Raw genomic sequence first — 16,196 nt, 5'->3', positions numbered from 1 at the left:
TTTCTTTTCCATCTACTCTGAACTGTTATAATAAATTCATATACAAAATAAAACGGTGGTCGACCCAAGAAAGTCCGGGAGGGGAAAAAAAAAAAAAAAAAAAAACTTGGGAGAGAGGGGGAGAGTGGGAATTGAACCCACACCCTTACAAACAGTGTGTTGGCAGATGAACCTGCTAACCATTCTGCCACCTTCCTCCTAACTCAATCTTATCACAGCAAACAAAAGGGTTAAAGTAGCTGTGTGTGTACCACGCCCACTCAAGTCAGCCATTTTGTCTCTGTTGACTTAAAAAGCAGCTGTGTGCTTTTGTGTTTTGGGGGGTTTTCTTTTTGTTGTTGTTGCTGTTGTTGCTTTTTCATGGGTTGCAAGTTTCTATGTTCTCTCATACCTATGTTAACTTTTATTGCTGATCTATATACAGTAAAAACAAGTAAATAGTTAAATGAATATATAACTAAATAAGTAAGCAAATAAGGAAATAAATAAGTTTATTAATAAATGAATAAACAAACACACAAAAAATAATAAATAAATAAAAAAAACAAATGAAAAAACAAAAAAAGGGAAATAATGTATAAAAATAGATAAACAATTAAACAAACAAACAAATAAATAAATGAACAAACAGACAGACAAATACAATAGAACACACAAATGTAAACACATAACTAAAACAAAACAAAAAACCATCAACAACTCCACCGCCCACCCCTCACTTTCACCCACCTCCTCATCCACCAACATTTCCCAGCTGTCCTGAACATCGCCGCCGTCGTCAGCATCATCATCGCCGTGGTTATCACCCCCACCATCGCCTCCTCCCCAGCCGCTGCACGCGGTCTCGCAGACCTTGCGCGTCTCTGACGGCGACGATGTCTTCTGCCTGCTCTCCCCGTCTTCCACTTTCAGCTTCTTCATCAGACGGGAGACAAACTGGTCTCTAGGCTGGGAGGAAAACACAACCAGCAGCAACAGCTGTGTTACGTGTGTAGCGTAATGATACCATATACGGGTGGGTGGTTTCCAGTGTTCAGTTGCATGAGCGTTTTCTGGCACGTGCTTCCGTGTGTGTGTGTGTGTGTGTGTGTGTGTGTGTGTGTGTGTGGAGGTGGGGGGGGGGGAGGTGTACTGATGGGGGAGGCTGGGAGTGGGGAACGAAATACAAAGCGCTTTGAGCAGTATTTCTGGAGAAACACGGTATGTAAATGCACATTGTTATTGTCATCATTTTATATATATATATATATATATATATATATAGAGAGAGAGAGAGAGAGAGAGAGAGAGAGAGAATACAGTTAGATAGATAGATAGGATCAATTTTTCTTTAATGAGGGAAGTAGAATAAGCAAGTAGACAGACAGACAGACAGATAGATAGACAGATAGATAGACAGACAGATAGATAGAATCAATTTTTCTTTAATGAGAGAAGTGGAATAAGCAAGTAGACAGATAGATAGATAGAGATTGAATGAATGAATGAATGAATATTTTTTTAATGGGGGAAGCGGAATAAGCAAGTTGATAGATAGATAGATAGACAGATAGATAGATAGATAGAGACAGACAGACTGAATGAATGATGAATGAATATTTCTTTAATGGGGGAGCGGAATAAGCAAGGAGATAGATAGATAGAGAGATAGACTGAATGAATGGATGAATGAATGAATGAATATTTCTTCAACCGGGGAAATGGAATAAGCAAGGAGACAGATAGATAGACAGATAGACAGACAGATATGTATGTAGATATATGTGTAGAAACATGTAGATACACACCACACAGATAAACAATCAACTGTCAAGAAAAAACTGCATTACTTGCATTGCACAATAATATGTGCCATACAGATCTCTCTCTCTCTCTCTCTCTACACACACACACACACACACACACATACACACACATATATATTCATATCAAGGCATATACCCTTAGTTTTGCTTTGATTCATTACCATGTACAGTAAAACAAACCTTGCACTGGAATGTAAAACCAGTATATTTTGTATTTCAAGGTGCAATGAAATACTCAAGACATAGTATTCCTAATTTGTTGCCTTAAGGAGTTGAAAAAAACATATGTCTTTTTTTCTTTCTTTTTTTTATGTAATGGAAACCTCAATGACCATTTTCATAAGAGTCAACTTCATGCCCAAATTAGGTTTTGAACTCTTATTCCAATTCTGCTGTTTTCACAAAATGCTCAAGTTTATCACCAAAATAAAGTTTAATTCGGGTCCATGGTAGCACAGATTTGATTTGCTGGAACCAACAGGAGAGCTGAAAAAGGCGAAAACTTTAAGGCAACTGACCTTCGGTTGGCCTCAGGCTAAGTACTATGCAAGAGGGTATTACGGCCTTGGGTGAAGTTTGTAAATATTTATATATATATATATATATATATATATATATAATCTTCTATTGTATCGTATTACTCTTTTTTTTGTCACAACAGGTTTCTCTGTGTGAAATTCAAGCTGCTCTCCCTAGGGAGAGCGCGTTATTACACTAAGGGCATCCCCCTTTTTTCTTTCTTTTTTTTGTCTTTTTTTTTTTTTGTCTTTTTTTTGGTTTGTCTTTTTTTATGCCTGCAATTTTATTTGTTTTCTTATCGAAGTGGATCTTTCCACAGAATTTTGCCAGGGACAACCCTTTTGTTGCTGTAGGTTCTTTCATGACGCGCTCAAAATTCTCTTGCTTTCTAGCTGGACGCGTTACAAGGCAAACACTCCACTTATATATGTATACATATATGTTGTGGTTTTTTCTGGTTTTTGTTGTTGTTGTTTTTTTACCCACCTTGTTCTCCTTCTCCTTGGCCTGCTGTTTTGCGGAGTTCTCTACGTCCAGCCACTCCAGCCACACAACGCGGTAAGGGGGAGGCAACAGCTGGTGGACCGACTGTCAAGGGAAAACACTCTTGGATTACATGGTGAACAGGGTCTTATCATAGTAACATAATAATGATAAATGATAAATAGATTCATAATAATAATAATAATAATGGTGATAATGATGTTCATGAAAATATTAATAATAATGATCATAAATAATAATGATAAGAAGAAGAACAACAACATTAATAGGAATAATAATAATAATAATAATAATAATAATAATGGACATTCATACAGAGCATTTTTCCCCAGAAATACAGTTCAAAATGCTTCACATTTGATTCCTCCCACAGGGGATATGAACTCACTGCCCCAACATCCGTAAAAGGCTATGGGACCTTTCAACCTTTTTTTTTTTCCTTAACTCACTCGGGACGACAAGTTTTCTCCCTTGCTTTTCCCCACAGACGGCCCATTTGTAAGGGTTTGGAAAAAAAAAAATTACAAAAAATACAAAATACAGAGTAAGAAAATGAAACTTTCAGAACTGGTTTATTACTTGTTGAGCTATTACATATAAAAAAAATCAAATTTCTCATCTCATTTTTACAGTTTTGCCATATGTAGAAAATACTGCCAATTTTTCACCCCGAATCACCATACCCATGCTCGCTTTCTGCATTAAATTCACTTTCTTCTTTGTCATCATCCACCTCTTCAATGTCCGACCCTTCAGTTTGTAGCATTTCAAGTACTTCGGCAACCCTAAAACGTTGCCGTCACTGCCTTGTTCGCTTCACAACATTCTGAGAAGAGCCCACTTTGCTAACAGGCTGGCATGCCAGCAGACGACCGGTCAGTGACTTTGTCAGCGTGTGTGTGAGACGGGCCACACATGCCAGGCTGACCAATCATACTGTTCGATTATGGAGTGACCCAGAATAGCGCACTCTGCTTGGCTAATCACAAAATCACGTGTACAGCGTGTGATGGAATTTTACTTTCGGAGAATGGTATTCCATTCCTTCGTCCGAATCCGAATACGTTTTGTGTAGGAATGCGTGAGCATTCCTTCGTCTGGAGAGAGTTAACTGGCAGATGACATCACACCATTGCTTTTTCTTCTTCGTTTTTTTGGGCTGCGACACCAATGTACATTCATCTACATGAGTGGGCTTTTACATGTATGACCATTCATGCAGTCATGCTCTGTTTTCAGGGGAAGGGCTTCATTCATATTGCCCATCGCTCCTGGTGGAGCATAGGCCATCGACGACCCCTCGCCATCACATTTTGTTCTGGCCATTCCAGTCCAGTTGGTCCCTTGCTGCTTCAACTCTGCCTCGGTATCTCGCCTCCAGCTGTTGCGAGGCCAGCCTCTCTTCCTCTTTCCCTGCGGGTTCCAGGTCAGGGCTTGGCGTGTGATGCTGGACGCTGGCTTCCTGAGGGTGTCTCCGATCCAGCCCCACTTCCTCCGCAGTATCTGCTTGGCCACTGGTTCCTGTCCCGCTCGCTCCCACAGATCTTCGTTTCGGATCTTCTCCTGCAGGGGAAGGGCTGAGGGGGGGCGGGGGGGGGAATGTTCTTGTTTCCATAACCCACCGAACACTGACATGGGATGGGGATCTTCAACACATGTATTTTGATCTTCTGCATGTGTATACACACTAAGGCGGTTAAGGCACTAGCATGTCTGCACATCTGTTGACCTGGGAGGTCAGGAAAGTCTCCACCCTTTACCTACCAGGCGCCGTGATAGGGATTTAAACCTGGACCCCCAGATTGAAAGTCCAATGCTTTAATCACTTGGCTGCTGTGTCAATTACACCATTTCTATTGAAGGTTCCACATGAATATTAACATACCAAAAGATCTGAGGACATCACTCCTCTTTTGCAACATCTCCATTGGCTGCCTGACCCGCACAGAATAAAGTACAAGATCTGCACTCTATGTTATAAATGTATTCAGAAATCTGCCCCTTCCTAGCTTCCTATCTCTGTGGCTGCCTTCACCTCTACACCCCATCTTGGTCGATACGATCGGCTTTGGGCCCCCTCTGTTTACGCATACCCAGATTCAAACACTCCACTGTCATCCGCCGTTCTCTCTCTGTCTCTGGACCTTGCATTTGGAATGAACTTCCTCTTTCACTTCGTCAGGTCTCCACACCAAGTCTGGCCTTAAAACCCACCTCTTCCCAAGACATCTGCCTCCCCTTCCTCTCCTTAAGTTCAGAGTTATGTATGAGTGTGAATGACTGGTATGAAAGGGCTTTGATTTGTCTCTGCACAAGATTCAGAGCTATATAAATACTAATTATTATTATATTATATTATATTATATCAAATATCACATATCATATTATATGATATCAATATATTATATCATATAATATTATATTATACTAATTATCACCATCATCACTTTCTGAATCTCCTTGCGGACACCCTCCAGCACGGAGGTCAGCTCTGACTTTTCAGCACTGAGGACGTCATCATCATCATCACTATGATCATTTTTTTTATGATAATCATAAATCATCATCATTATACCACCCACCTGACCCCGGCATAGATGGTACAGGGCCAGTGTACAGCCCAACATCTCTGCTTCCTTGGCCGTCTCACAGAGTATGTCTGGGGTCACCGACAGCACGTCATCCTTTTGCTTCTCTACCGACACCCTGTACACACACACACACACATACACACACACACACATAAACACACACACATACACACACACACATAAACACACACACACACAAATACACATGCAGGCACAAGTCCACAAACGCACTCCCTCCCAAACACACACACACACACACACACACACACTCATATATAAACACACACACATTCACACAAACACCACTCCTCACACACACACACACACACACACACACACACACACACACACCAATACCCAAACATATTTTCTGCGTTCGTGAGCTGAAACTCCCACATTCATTCATATACACTTCCGATTGGGCCTTCATATGTATGACCGTTTTCACGCTGCAAGCTTGCAGGCAGCCATATTCCTTTTTCAATACAATAAACAGATAAAAAATAAAATGAAATGAAATAAAACAAAAATGTTTCTTAAAAAAACGAAAAAAGTGCACCTGCACTTCAAGCGACTGTGCTTGACCTGGATCGTGTGGTACCTAGGTAAGTCAATGTGTGAGGCATGTTGTGGTGTGTGTGTGTGTGTGTGTGTGTGTGTGTGTGTGTGTGTGTGTGTGTGTGTGTGTGTGTGTGTGTTATAATATATGTTATGGTGTGTGTGTGTTATGGTGTGTGTGTGTGTTTGTGTGTGTTGTAATGTATGTTATGGTGTGTGTGTGTGTGTGTGCGTGCGTGCGTGCGTGCGTGCGTGCGTGCGTGCGTGCGTGTGTGTGTATGAGTGTTGTAATGTATGTTATGGTGTGTGTGGCGTGCGTGGATGCGTGTGTGTGTGTGTGTGTGTGTGTGTAATAAAAGTATACATGTGCCTTTTTACAATCAAGAGAGAATGAGAATTGAGTCTAATACAATACAGATAAAACTCTGTGCGTGTGTGTGTGTGTGTGTGTGTGTGTTGAAATGTATGTTACAGTGTGTGTGTGTGTGTTCTGTGAGTGTGTGTGTGTGTGTGTGTGTGTGTGTGTGTGTGTGTGTGTAATAAAAGTATACATGTGCCTTTTTACAATCAAGAGAGAATAAGAATTGAGTTTAATACAATACAGATAAAACTCTGTGTGTGTGTGTGTGTGTGTGTGTGTGTGTGTGTGTGTGTGTGTTGAAATGTATGTTATAGTGTGTGTGTGTGTGTGTGGGTGTGTGTGTGTTCTGTGAGTGTGTGTGTGTGTGTGTGTGTGTGTGTGTGTGTGTGTGTGTGTGTGTGTGTGTGTGTAATAAAAGTATACATGTGCCTTTTTACAATCAAGAGAGAATAAGAATTGAGTTTAATACAATACAGATAAAACTCTGTGTGTGTGTGTGTGTGTGTGTGTGTGTGTGTGTGTGTGTGTGTGTGTGTGTGTGTGTTGTGATGTATGGTGGTGTGTGTAACAAATGCATGCATGTGCCCGTGTCATCAAGAGAGAATAATTTTGAGCCTATATTACAATAAACAGATAAAACAGCCCACCCCCCCACTCCCAAAAAAAAACCCCCGCGCACCTGCACTTGAAGCGGTTGTGTTTGACCTGGATCTTGTGGTACTTCGGGGGCGGACTCTTGGGCAGGTGCTTGCGACACCAGTCAATGAGGAACTGCTTGGGGTGCTTCCCTGTCCACTGCTGACGCGTGTACTCAAAGTGACGCACGTCCTCGGCGGGGCTGGTTGTGTTGTTGGCCGCTGCGGTGACAGAGAACAATGATCAATGTCACTGGTCTGGCCAGCCACACACACCATGGGGTCATTCACGTTTTCATAACAATGATGATAATCATCATCATCATCATAAGAAGAAGAAGAAGAGGAAGAATGTATGTATGTAGGATATGTATGAAAGTCAACTGTGTTCGACTAAGACCATCAGAACAGCAGTGGAGGCAACTGCTGTCCAAACTATCTGGACTAGAATTTGATTAATGTGGAGAGTGTCTTGCCCAAGCTACATCCCCACTCTCTCGGCCAAAAGGGTTTCAGGGCAGTCGGCATTGAGGATGATTCCTAAAAGCCAACTAGCCCCTAAGGCTGCAGCACTAAGAGCCAGTGCACTCTTGCCTCATAGTTTGAGAGTCATAGTCCTTCACAAAAGACTAAGCTGTAAATGACTTCCCACTGCAATGGAGAAACCATTGATCATGCAGCTCTTACTTTGCTCTCAGCCCAGCTGTAAGCTTATGTCAGTCTGAGAAATAAACTGAGCATTGTAATAACAATAATGAGAAGAAGAAGAAGAAGAAGAAGAATAGTACATTTACATACTGCTTTTGACCCTCTAAAAATGCTTTACAATAGCAAGTCAGTCAGACACAAAGCACACATGAACACACACACACATGTACAAACAAACATAGAGGCACACACACACTGCACACACACACACACACACACACACACACACACTGCCCTCACACACACACACACACACACATGCACGTGCACACACACACACACTGCCCTCACAAACACACACGCACACACACACACATGCACAAACATACAGGCGCACACACACAGGCACACACACACACACACACATGCACACACAAACATAAAAACAAACTACCACCACCACCACCACGAACAACAATAACAACAACAAACATGCACAGAAGAAATAGTTCCAGATCCAAAGAATACAAATACGGAACTGAGTGCCTTAATTATGCATATACTGTTTAAAAAGGAATGTTTTAGGGGTCTTTTTTAAAATTTTTATAGTATATTACAGAGGGACTGTGCAGGACTGGAAAAAGCAGTATATTCAAGTGCCTTCCCAGCTGAAGAACTAACAGCTGCCCAGCTGAGTTTGTCTCTGTTCAATTTGGGAACCCAGAAGATTCTATCACCAGCTGAAGAGCAGAAGGACCTTGAAGGAACACAAGAGCTTTAAAAGCACACACACACACACATATGAAACACACACATACACACACACACACACCCACACACACACATGACACACACACATACTCATACACACACAACACACACACACACACACGACACACACACATATTCAATATATACACACACCCACACACACATGACACACACACATACTCATACACACACAACACACACACAAAAACGCACACAAACAAAGACACCCACCCACACGCACACGGCACACACACATACTCATATACACACACAACACACACAAACACACAGAGAAAAACACACACACACATAAACACCCACAACCCCACCCCCACCCCCTGCGCCACCCCCCACACGCACACTCACACCCCACCCACGCACACACACTCACACCCAATCACACGCCCCAACCACCACCCACACACACACAAACTCACGTGAAGCGGCAGCGGCAGCCTGCATGTCATCAAACCCAAACAAATTGAATCCGTCCTCCTCCTCCACTTTCTTCTCCGATTTCCCGCCGCCTTTTTTCTTCCCCGGTATCGGGGACGCTGTGGTCGATTTCTTCCTGTGAGGCGGCGTCTCACTCTCGCGAATGATCTCCTCGATTTCGTCCATCTCCGCGTCCCGTTTCTGTGCTGCCGCTGTCTTCTTCGTGGCTGGCGGCAGTTTGACGGCTGGGTTGAAGGATGGGTGCTTTTCTATGGCGTCCCTCTCTGTGACAAAAGAAGAAGATAAAAAAAAGAAAAAAAGGTAGGATGATGGATGAGAAAACTCAACTTTTCAAAATGTATCTGGAAATTTTTTTTTTTTATAGGTATGTTAATGGGTGAGACTACTCAAACTTTCAAAACCTATCTGAAATTTTTTTTCAATTTCAAAAAGTATGATGGATAAGAATACTCAACCTTTCAAAACCTATCTGATTTTTTTTTTTTTTTTTTTTTTTAGAGGTGTAATGATGGATAAGAATACTCAACTTTTCAAAACCTATCTTTTTTTGTTTTCTTAAGGCCAGACACGGTAGTACAAAACGTATGAAATAAACTTGAAGTTTATGTCTTTCTGTGACATGGTATGCAAAGATATTGGACTAAACATGTCTAAAAAGGTCATTTTGTGCAATTTGTTGTGACGGTTTCCATGGAAACGAATCCAAAATGGCCGACAAACAAAAAAATTAAAAGCTTAAAACTTCGATACCTTTATAGATATGTTATTTCTGTTTGTTTTATTTGATGTATTTGTATTTGTTCTTTATTATAGTGCAATGGTATTTTGGAATTTGAATAAATATATTTATTATTATTTTTTTGTTGAAATGAGTATAAATTCTTTGACATAATTTTTTTTCCAAATGACTGTATATTCATTCTTTTACTAGTACTATACAAACCACTGCACTATAATAAAGGTGAATACACAAAGAAAGAAAGCACCAAGTTTGAACATGCTATCTTTTAAAGTTTTTGAGCATTAGCATTTTGAAAAATGGTATTACGAGGACAAAACACAAAACTGAGAAAACAGGAAAAGAAAGAGATGTGGTTTGTACTCACAAGAAATCACACATGTTGATGCTGTTTGAAGCTTTATTTAAGTGAATATAGTACCCAGGTGAAACAGACTATAAAGATTAGATGCTGAAGGAGCAAATTATGCAAAAAAACGAAAAACACAAAAAATCATTATTTTGGTCAAAATTTCACTACCGTGTCTGGCCTTAAGGTATGATGATGGATAAGAAAACTCAACCTTTCAAAACCTATTGAAAAAAAAGTTTTTTTCTCAAAGCCTATTTGAAAAAAAAAGAATCTTTCAAAAGGTATGATGACATATAAGAATACTAAAATTTTCAAAATCTAAAGTTGCTGTGCTCAAACGGTTTTTTTTTTCTTTTTCTTTTTTTTGATGACAAAATATTGTTCTTCTTGCATATACACACACATATAAACACAAATTCCTACATGCACACACACACACACACACACACACACACACACTGGTCTTTCATGTAAACACATGTATGAACAAGTTTCTTGATGCACACACAGACACACACACTGGTCTTTCATGTAAACACATGTATGAACAAGTTTCTTGATGCACACACAGACACACACACAGACACATACATACACACACACACACACACACACACATGGAGACAGACACAGACACACACACACAACACACACACTCAGAACCCCCTTCCCCCACCCCACACCCACCCAACCCACATACACACACACACACACAAGCACTGGAAATGCAAAAGCACAACACAAAACACAAAATTGCCCGACTCACCTAACGTCAACTCTCTGATTTTTTTCGACACCGTGGCATGGCCGGCTTTATTTCCCCTTGCTTTGGCGTCGGCCGCCTCTGCCTTGGCGTCCTCCAGTAGAGCCGTCAGCGACAGGTATCTGCTGTTCTGTGGGTCACAGTCACGTTATCAGGGGCATGATATGGAGTGATGGCCTAGAGGTAATGCGTCTGCCTACTCAAACTCAAACTCGAACATTTTAATGACTAGGCCATTTTGCCCATGTCCAGGGGGTGGATCGGGGGGTCGGGGAGTGGCAGGCAGGGAAGACATGGACAATTATACAGACAGTATGAACCACAAGTCATCGTTGTGAAACATGCATGTTTGCATGAACCCAAAAGAGGGGCTGAGCAATTCATAGAACGTACAGATCAATTCATTCACATTAGAATCAGCAACATACACTGGAACGCGTGCTCGCGCGCCTTCGCACACACACACACACCCCCCGCATGGATATCAACATCATGATATCTACATCATATCATTTGTCCTATACATGATTTCAAATTGGCAATGGCAACAATATACTTTTAAACAACTATCACACTAAACACACACACACACACACACACACAAGAATGCATCTGCCTAGGAAGTGAGAGAATCTGAGCACGCTGGTTTGAATCACGGCACAGTCACCGCCGGTATTTTCTCCCCCTCCACTAGACCTTGAGTGGTGGTCTGCATGCTAGTCATTCAGATGAGACGATAAACCTGATGTCCTGTGTGCAGCATGCACTTTGTGCACATAAGAGAATCCACGGCAACAAAAGGGTTGACACTGGCAAAATTCTGTAGAAAAACCCACTTCAACAGGAAAACAAATAATAATAATAAAAAAACTGCATGCAGGAAAAAATACCAAAAAAATGGGTGGCGCTCTCTCCCTGAGGAGAGAAGCCCAAATTTTACACAGAAATCTGCTGTGACAAAAATTAGTAATACACTACAATACAATAATACAATACTATAATAACGATAATTTAAAAAAAATAAATACAATACAATGTCTTGTGTTGGGTGCTATCAGACTGCACAGATTGCAAAGCAATTGGCCAGAAGCAAATTTTTTAAAGTGGAGTGATGACCTAGAGGTAACACGTCCACCTATGAAGCGAGAGAATCTGAGCACGCTAGTTTGAATCGCGGCTCAGCCGCCGATATTTTCTCCCCCTCCACTAGACTTTGAGAGGTGGTCTGGACACTAGTCATTCGGATGAGACGATAAACCGAGGTCCTGTGTGCAGCATGCACTCAAGCGTACATAATAGAACCCATGGCAACAAAAGGGTTGTTCCTGGCAAAATTCTGTAGGAAAATCCACTTCGATAGGAAAAACAAATAAAACTGCACGCAGGAAAAAATACAAAAAAAAAGGGTGGCGCTGCAGTGTAGCAATGTGCTCTCCCTGGGGAGAGCAGCCCGAATTTCACACAGAGAAATCTGTTGTAATAAAAAGAGAAATACATACAATAACAACAGCAATAATGATGATACTTCTGTGGGTCACAATCACAGTGTGAACTCTCCGTTATGATAATAACTTTTTTTTCATTTTTATTTCACACAGAATAACAACAGCCATGATAATGATACTTCTGTTCTGTGATCCACAATCACATTATAAGTGGCATGATGATAACAATATTTAAAAAAAAATATATATATAATAACAACAATGATAATGATACTTCTGTGAACCACAATCACATTATAAGTGGCATGATAATAAGCATAATTCTTTTTTTTTTAATAAACAAAACAACAACAACAATGATAATGATACTTCTGTTCTTTGGGTCACAATCACATTATCAGTGGTATGATAATAACGATTTTTTTTTTTTAATGAATACAATAACAACCACAATAATAATGATACTTCTGTCTCTGTGGGTCACAATCACATTATCAGTGGTATGATAATAACGATTTTTTTTTTTTAATGAATACAATAACAACCACAATAATAATGATACTTCTGTTCTTTGGGTCACAATCACATTATCAGTGGTATGATAATAACGATTTTTTTTTTTTTTTAATGAATACAATAACAACCACAATAATAATGATACTTCTGTTCTTTGGGTCACAATCACATTATCAGTGGTATGATAATAACGATATTTTTTTTTTTAATGAATACAATAACAACCACAATAATAATAATACTTCTGTGGGTCACAATCACATTATCAGTGGTATGATAATAACGATTTTTTTTTTTTAATGAACACAATAACAACCACAATAATAATGATACTTCTGTCATTTTTAATGAACACAATAACAACCACAATAATAATGATACTTCTGTTCTTTGGGTCACAATCACATTATCAGTGGTATGATAATAACGATATTTTTTTTTTTAATAAATACAATAACAACCACAATAATAATAATAATACTTCTGTGTGTCACAATCACAGTGTCAATTCTCTGTCATGATAATAACGATAATTTTTTTCTAATGTATAGAATGACAAAACCAATAATAACAATAATTTTCTTTAATACATAGAATAACAACACCAATAATAATGATACCTTTTTTTTAGGGTCTTCCTCTATAGAAATAAAAAAGACAATACTACAATTGCTACTACAACTGCTGTTGCTGCTACTACTACTACTACTACTACTACTACCAACACTAAGACAATAACTGTACGACAGCTCATTAACAGGGTCCTCCTCTATAGAAATCAAGAAATAAAAAAGATAATACTACAACCGCTACTACAACTGCTGCTGCTGCTACTGCTATTACTACTGACATTAACACAATAACTGTACAACAGTTCACTAACAGGGTTCTCCTCTATAGTGATAAAGAAATAAACAAGAGAGGCAAGGTCTTCAAGACTCACTTGTGACACACTTAAAAAAAAAAAATCCAAGCTTTTTATGTATTGAGTATAATTTCAAAATGTAATGTTTAAGATGAGAAAGATCAGTTTAAAGCAAATTAACTCCCCTAGCATTAATTACAGAGTAATTTCCCTTTTTTACTATCTGCACCAAAACGTTTGCAAAATAAATAAAACTTCCATGCTTAGCAAAAGAAGTTCCTGTTTGAACAAAAATTTATAATAATGACTGCTCTAGTTGTTGGGTCAGAATATCAGATCAAAGTGCCAAGTTTAGAGAATACAAAAAATATAAACAGTAAATGCAGTTTGCATATGATTAGGCTTCATTCTTTATTTTTTTGTGCCCATCCCAGAGGTGCAATATTGTTTTAAACAAGATGACTGGAAAGAACTGAATTTTTCCTATTTCTATGCCTAATTTGGTGTCAACTGACAAAGTAGTTGCAGAGAAAATGTCAATGTTAAAGTTTACCACGGACACACAGACACACACACACACACAGACAACCGAACACCGGGTTAAAACATAGACTCACTTTGTTTACACAAGTGAGTCAAAAAAGATAATACTACAACTGCTACTACAACTGCTACTGCTCCTACTACTACTAACACTAAGACAGAAGACCACACTACAGCTCACTAACAGGGTCCTCCTCTATAGAAATCAAGAAATAAAAAAGGTAATACTACAACCGCTACTACAGCTGCTGCTGCTGCTACTGCTATTACTACTGACATTAACACAATAACTGTACAACAGTTCACTAACAGGGTCCTCCTCTTTACTGATAAAGAAATAAAAAAGATAATACTACAACTGCTACTACAACTGCTACTGCTGCTACTACTACTAACACTAAGACAGAAGACCATATTACAGCTCACTAACAGGGTCCTCCTCTATAGTAATAATGAAATAAAAAAGATAATACTACAACTGTTACTACAACTGCTGTTGCTGCTACTACTACTACTACCAACACTAAGACAATAACTGTATGACAGCTCACAAACAGGGTTCTCCTCCATAGAAATAAAGAAATAAAAAAGATAATACTACAACCGCTACTACAGCTGCTGCTCCTGCTACTGCTATTACTACTGACATTAACACAATAACTGTACAACAGCTCACTAACAGGGTTCTCCTCTATAGTGATAAAGAAATAAACAAGAGAGGCAAGGTCTTCAAGACTCACTTGTGACACACTTAAAAAAAAAAAAAAAAAATCCAAGCTTTTTATGTATTGAGTATAATTTCAAAATGTAATGTTTAAGATGAGAAAGATCAGTTTAAAGCAAATTAACTCCCCTAGCATTAATTACAGAGTAATTTCCCTTTTTTACTATCTGCACCAAAACGTTTGCAAAATAAATAAAACTTCCATGCTTAGCAAAAGAAGTTCCTGTTTGAACAAAAAATGATAATAATGACTGCTCTAGTTGTTGGGTCAGAATATCAGATCAAAGTGCCAAGTTTAGAGAATACAAAAAATATAAACAGTAAATGCAGTTTGCATATAATTAGGCTTCATTCTTTATTTTTTTGTGCCCATCCCAGAGGTGCAATATTGTTTTAAACAAGATGACTGGAAAGAACTGAATTTTTCCTATTTCTATGCCTAATTTGGTGTCAACTGACAAAGTAGTTGCAGAGAAAATGTCAATGTTAAAGTTTACCACGGACACACAGACACACACACACACACACAGACAACCGAACACCGGGTTAAAACATATACTCACTTTGTTTACACAAGTGAGTCAAAAAAGATAATACTACAACTGCTACTACAACTCCTACTACTCCTACTACTACTAACACTAAGACAGAAGACCACACTACAGCTCACAAACAGGGTCCTCCTCTACAAAAATCAAGAAATAACAAAGATAATACTACAACTGCTACTACAACTGCTGCTGCTGCTACTGCTATTACTACTGACACTAACACAATAACTGTACAACAGCTCACTAACAGGGTTCTCCTCTATAGTGATAAAGAAATAAAAAAGATAATACTACAACTACTGCAGCTGTTGCTAGTACCTACATTAAGACAGTGACTGTACAACAGCTCACTAACAGGGTCTTCCTCTATAGTAATAATGAAATAAAAAAGATAATACTACAACTGCTTCTACAACTGCTGCTGTTGCTACTACTACTACTGACACTAAGACAATAACTGTATGACAGCTCACAAACAGGGTCCTCCTCCATAGTGATAAAGAAATAAAAAAGATAATAAAGCAACTGCTGCTGCTGCTGCTACTGCTACTACTACTACTACTACTGCTAACACCAACACAGTGACTGCACTACAGCTCACTAACAGGGTCCTCCTCTAAAGTAACCAAAAAAAATTAAAAAGATAATACTTCAACTACTACTACTACTACTAACACAGTGACTGTACGACAGTTCACAAACAGGGTCCTCCTCTATAGTAATAATAAAAATAAAAAGACAATACTACAACTGCTACTACAACTACTGCTACTGCAGCTGCTGCTACCTACACTAAGACAGTGACTGCACCACAGCTCACTAACAGGGTCCTCCTCTATAGTGATAAAGA

The 16,196-nt window shown here is 39.2% G+C and overlaps 1 protein-coding gene across 1 annotated transcript in view; it reads right to left on the bottom strand.

Moving 5' to 3' along the window:
• LOC143301884 (ATP-dependent RNA helicase DHX29-like) overlaps positions 1 to 16,196 on the bottom strand; it is a 68,079-nt gene that overhangs the window by 42,207 nt on the left and 9,676 nt on the right. Inside the window, 6 exon segments of the mRNA XM_076616312.1 lie at positions 730 to 948; positions 2,811 to 2,912; positions 5,411 to 5,534; positions 7,018 to 7,195; positions 8,830 to 9,111; positions 10,706 to 10,832. Of these exon segments, the coding sequence (XP_076472427.1) occupies positions 730 to 948; positions 2,811 to 2,912; positions 5,411 to 5,534; positions 7,018 to 7,195; positions 8,830 to 9,111; positions 10,706 to 10,832 (1,032 nt within the window).

Source organism: Babylonia areolata, chromosome 28 (genome assembly GCF_041734735.1).
Source record: "Babylonia areolata isolate BAREFJ2019XMU chromosome 28, ASM4173473v1, whole genome shotgun sequence".
In the NCBI taxonomy this organism is placed as follows: Eukaryota; Metazoa; Mollusca; class Gastropoda; order Neogastropoda; family Buccinidae; genus Babylonia; species Babylonia areolata.
This window is presented reverse-complemented; position numbering and strand designations above follow the sequence as displayed.